At 41.2% G+C, this 6,000-nt stretch overlaps 1 protein-coding gene across 1 annotated transcript in view; it reads right to left on the reverse strand.

The window, feature by feature from the left end:
* Nucleotides 1-3,624: 3,624 nt before the first annotated feature.
* Nucleotides 3,625-6,000, reverse strand: part of LOC131879664 (uncharacterized) — a 33,675-nt gene continuing 31,299 nt past the window's right edge. The window contains exon 13 of the mRNA XM_059226033.1: nt 3,625-4,060. Coding sequence (XP_059082016.1) covers nt 3,795-4,060 — 266 coding nt within the window. The 3' untranslated portion in view covers nt 3,625-3,794. The remainder of the gene's footprint in view (nt 4,061-6,000) is intronic.

Genomic DNA, 6,000 nt, shown 5'->3' on the forward strand with positions numbered 1-6,000 from the left:
ACGGGCTTTTCTAACCGCTACAGGGAATGTAATCCCCAGTACTCTTACAATGAAAGGTAATATTTCGTCGACTTTTACCTTTCAATTTTTAAATGATACTTAACAACAAATTTAAGTTGGCTGACTGAGCTAGTCCTTGAATGTAGGGTTGATCTGGAATGCTATTCTAAAATTTGTCCAAGTCTGACTTGAAAAAAAAAAACTACTAGATCAACAAAGCTTGCGTATTCCTGACAACTAAAGGGGATGTTCCTCTGCTCCCCCTCCAAGCATAAACAATAACAAAACCCTGGCTCTGGGAGGCACCAGGGGGACAGTCTGTGTACAGCGTGTAATAGGAAACATTTGCCGTTTAATCTCTTTCTCAAGATTGATTATTGCAAGAAGAAAAATGCGTAGGGCAATTCAGTTTTGAAATGGTTTGTTCTCAAACTTTTATTTTTGATCTTATGCAATGTTTTGTATCTAAATTACGGCATTTGACCTGTAAACGTGACGTTTTAGATGTGTTTAATTCATTTCTTGAACGTTAGGAGACAATTGAAGCAAGCACATAATTTTAAGGGACAGCACAACCCCACAACCCACTTTCAATTAGCTTTTGCATTCTTAAAGGGTTGTATTTTTGGGAATATTGCTTGAAAATGCTTGTTTCAGAATTATTATAAGATGTTTGCGATAAATGCGAAAAATCAAACTCAACAAGTATCAACTTTGATTTGATATTATTTGATTAAGGCCTCCATCGAAAATGACCAGTAAAAAACAGAAAGTTCAGTGTTCCTAGAGGTCAAGTTTTTTTTTTCTTGGTCAAAATCTAAGAGAAAAATGAAACACCCTGTTGAGCCTTTTGAGGTTTCTGGGGAAGCCGTTAGGATTGTAGAGGCTGTGGCTAACATGCTAGGAGATCAGTTCTCTGGTGTGTTTTCAACCACACTGAGTTTAGAAGCAACAGCTCATTGTTTTAATGACGACATTGCTCTGAAGATGAGTCTGTTGAGATTGATGATGTTACTCAAATTGAGCAATTTGATGATCTTATAGTTACAATTCAAGATGCTTTAGAGGCCATCAGGTCCTGATGGTGTGACATCTCAGTTTCTGATGAGATGCTCACTGGTTCTTGCTCTTGTTTTCTCGTACTTGATGCGTTGCATCTTGGATCAGAGCAAATTTTCCTCTTCACTAAAGTTAGCTCACGTTGTTCCAATTTTTAAAGGAGGAGATAGGTCGCTCCCCAGTAACTACAGACCGATTTATCTCACTTCGAATATTACGAAGGTGTTTGAGAAGATCATGAAGTTTAAACTTGTTGAATTTCTTGAAGTTAAGGAAGTCCTTCCTCCTAGCCAGCTCGGGTTCCGAGCACATTTTTGCACGGCTAGCCAAGTGATTTAACATATAGAGCGTATTATTGGGGAACTAGAAAGACAAGAGTAAGCTGATATTGATATTGATCTTGATTTTGCCAATGTTTTTGATAAGGTAGATCATGTCCTTTTGTTGAATAGACTTCATGACTTTGGGATCCAAGACAAGGTTTTCAATTGGATTGGATAAGAAGCTTCAATCAGGATAGGAAGCAAATTGTTAGGGTCGAGGGATCCCTTAATGACATGGGATAAAGAAAAATTCAAGTGGAAGGAAAAATTGCAAACTAATGTTGATGTTGCTTGTAGGAAGTTCCCGTTGCGTTTGGTAATTAGGCCATTATGAGACGCCATTCAACATTGATGTCAAAGCAATCTAAACCGGCATTTTTTTGCTCAATCTGCCATATCAAGGCAAGTTAAAAAATGTTTAATTTGGAACAAAAAAATGATTGGTGCTAATATATGGTCTGAAGCAAAAGGCGTGGAGACTCTTTTTTGAGAGGGTGTTTTAATGTGATTTTCCACGGCTTTACACCTCCCCAATGTGCAAGGTAAGAATCATTTTATTTCTGAAGCTTTGTACTAAGCCCTACCCTCGAAACGAGTCATTGAAACGCAATGACACATAGGCAGCAAGAAATTTGATATCTTGTCACCGAAAGCTATGAGGCAAATTTCTACCCATAATAGACACTTCGTTTTGTCACCTGTTGAGACAATTGCATGGCCCCCTTTTACGAGGGCAAATCAAGTTTAAAGAGGATTATTGCAAATTGCGCAAAAATGTCAAAACAAATAGCTCTGAAAGATCTCTGTTACTAAATTTAGAACATTCCGCACAACTTTTGTCTTTTGCTTTTGGGTCATCCAAAAAAGTGAACATCATCTTCTGCACCTCGATTCAAAGTAAGCAACCTTGGAACACTCCTCACCAATTCTCTCAAACGTTTAATGGCTGATCAACGCGGCGCCATCAAGATTTACGCATATGCTGGGAAGTCGGCTACTGAGGCCTTCAAATTACTTTCGGAGGCCTTCGGAGATCTTGCCTTTAGCCGATCTAGGGTCTTTAAACTTTTCAAAGAGTTCAAGCAGGGCAAAATAAGCATCGAAAGTGAGCGTGGAAAATGCCCCAAGCCAACACTGAGGACTGAGGACAACATCGCCGGGGTCTCGGCCATGATGGTTTCGGACCGGAGAATGCACATCCTGGACATAGCATTGGATACTAGCCTGTCGTATGGGACTGTGTACAAGACTCTTCAGGATGACCTTAACTTGTCAAAACTGTCTGCTCGTTGGGTCCCTCGCCGTCTCTCAGACGGCCACAATCAGCAACATTTGAGGATGGCGAGGGACCTCAAATCGGCCCATTTCCAGACAAGAAGGGCCTTTCTTGACTCCATCGTGACTATGGATGAGTCATGGATGCTCGACTCGACTCTAGAAATGACAAGAATGTCTGCTCAGTGGCTCACTAAGGGTTCTAACCCCCTCAAGAAAACCAAGGTTATTGAGAGTGAGAAAAAATTGACACCGATTGCCTTCTTTGACTCCAAGGGGATGGTTTATCAGACATATCTACCCAAGGGCCACATCATTAACTCATACTACCGCATCAAGGTCTTGTCTACGTTTTTGAAGCACCTGCGCAAAAAAAGTCCGCATAAGATCGCCCAAGGCTGGCTTCTCCATAAAGACAATTCCAGGCCACATGTCAGCCGGGCCACCTCGGACTTCATGGACAAAAAAAAGGTATCAAGATCTTGCCCCGCGCACCTTATTCTCCGGATTTGGCACCTTGTGATTTCTGGCTCTTCCCTCAATTAAAAACCAAGCTCTCAGGAATCCGTTTTGACACTGAAATTGAACTGCGTGGAGGGGCTTTGAAAGACCTCACTGCCGGTGGCGTGTTGCACGTCTTTGAGAAGTGGCACGCACGACTGATTAACTGTATTGAAGTCAGCAGTGGTTATGCTGAAAAATGATACAAAATAAAAATTCCTCATCTCCAATGTATAAAAAGTTATGACCAAAATCCTCGTTAAAGTTGATTTGCCCTCGTACAACAATGTTAAATAACACAGGGACTCTAAGGATTTAGTGTCCTTGAATAACAGTACTTCTAGCCTTTACATCACTTATCCTAAAAAGAAAAAAAGCCCCCCCATTGTTTTCATTGCTCACCAAGTAAATCAAAATAACGTTTTTAATACCAAATAAACATTGAAAGACAATCCCATCTTCTCGTGACACTTTATTTCAATCCCATAATTTGCATTTTTCCTCAGGGTGTTTGAAAGTTTGACTCTTCTGAGAATTCTAGTCATGTAGACTATTTGTTACCTTTACCAGATAATAACTTATAGGGGCAGTTGTATCATGCGGCTGACTGTCTCAAGTTTTTGTTCAAACAGTCACTCAAGTGCATTCAAATTGGCAAATGGTAGCGTAAATATCTGAACAATCTTTGGCACTAAAGGTGGACAGATGTGGTCGGTCCAATGGATCCAATCTGATGCTGTGGCATGTTTTAGGCTCTGGTAATCCACGGAAACCAAAGTTGAGGTCTTCATATACAAAGGATGAGCCATCGGCCCATTGAATGTTGTTATTATTGCATGTTTCTTTGAGACAACTCACACCATCCACATTTTCTAAGGATGACCACATTTCCTTAAAAGGTACTGCAAGAAACAAAATCCTGAAGCAATGATTCCTTGGAGTGTGTGCATAGCATGCGCCATAAATGTTAGACAACAAACTAGTTGGCTATAAGTACACTAAACCACTTAATGACCACTATGCAAAGTACCGCTTAGCTAGCCAAGTGGTTGGTCGTTCCACAGCCCTAGAATATGCGCCCTATATTTCTTATCCTATTTCTCAATTGAAGTGTTTCTCTCTCAGCCATGCCAGACGCTATTCAAAAGCAAATCGAGAGGATAGATGAAACCACACAACTACCTACGCAAGGGCCATTTTGCCTAAGTTATTGAGGATGCTTTTAAAGTTGACCCGGTTCGACGTGTTGGTTTCGTAGAACTGACTCTAGTTGGAACAACTTCCTCAAAGCTGCGAATCTCAAGTTTTCAGAAGTATGTTGTGCTTAAGCAACTTTTCATTGCATAGCAATTACTGTGGTTACTTCTTCGTGGTCTAAAGTGCGGTAATCACTCAGGTCCATTGAAGACTAAGTATCAGACCAGTTTATGCGTTGAAAAGGAATTTTGTATGGGTGCTCACAGTAAACATACATTATTAAAGAAAATAAGAGGTTGCATATTATGTCTTTGAGACTTGAGGAGGAAACTTAAGAGAATGGGCTTGTCGTTGCTTTGTTTCATCATCCCTGCTCATGTGCTCAGTAATGCTTTATGTATTTGAAGGAGATGTCTTGTACCATCAAACAGTGTATGTTTTGTTGTCATTTGACAAAAGTATTTTTCGTGAATCACCAACAAAGTTTTTGGCGAATGATCAGTGATGTGTTCCTTGCTTCCCGCCTTCATTCAGACACTTCACACCTTCTTGTATGCTCGCATCATACCAGACAACTAGCGAAGAAGACACTACAATTTTGATAATACGTATGGATTGTGATCATAGAAACCAGGAGGAAGGGAAATAAAATTCAATCATCACACTATGGCGCAGCCGGTTCTTGGCCCTGTTTGCGGGTAACGAGTCGCGTGATCATGCCTGACAATACAGTTGCCCCCAGTGGGGCGAAGGTGAACCCGGAGGAATCAGCCGGAGTTTCCGCTCTCTGCCTTTCCATCCGCGCAATTAAAGGTCACGCAACCCGGATTGAGCGTGCGATTAAAATTGCTTCTGTTTCGGCCCAGAATAAGCCTACTTCGGCAGTCAAAGCTGAGCTTGAGCGACCTATTGGACAACTCCAAGCTAACCAGGATAAATTAGAGGCAAAATACGATAGCCTGGCCGCCATCGATCCATTTTTTTTCAATACTTGCCAAAGCCAACTTTCAGAATTCTCAAACGATTATGATGCTACCTTCACCGTGGCAAATGATGCTCTGATGCAAATGGCAAAGATAACAAGTCAGCCTCCCTTAACTGATGACCCGACTAGAATGGATAATGTGTCAGGCCCGAGAGTACAAGCTACTCTGGCTCATGGCGTTCGTTCGCACGAAACAACCCCAGATGAATTGCGGGACTGGATTACGAAATTTCAAAGTTATTTCAGCACTAGTCGCATGCAATTTTTCGAGACGATTGATCAACAGTCTTACTTTTTTGCTGGATTGGATGCAAGCTTGACAAATTATGTTCGTCATAACTGCAACGACTCAACGTCAATATGGTGCATCGGTGGATGTGTTGACGTTTTAGAGTTCCGATTTGCTAGTGTCTACCCAATCTTTGCTCGGCGATGGGTGTATTTTTCTATGGAGCAACAAAAAGGCCAACTATTTTCTGACCACCTTGAGATCATGGACAAGAAGGGTGCCAAAGGTGAATTATCCGGCCTTGGGGTAGAAGAAATCAGGGTCTTCAGGGCCCTTAATAGTTGTACCGACAATAACTTAAAGGAAAAATTCTTGGTTCTTGCTTCCCCAACTTACAAGATGATAATGGAAATTACCAACATTTATGAACG

Source organism: Tigriopus californicus, chromosome 4, assembly GCF_007210705.1.
Source record: "Tigriopus californicus strain San Diego chromosome 4, Tcal_SD_v2.1, whole genome shotgun sequence".
Taxonomy (NCBI): Eukaryota; Metazoa; Arthropoda; class Copepoda; order Harpacticoida; family Harpacticidae; genus Tigriopus; species Tigriopus californicus.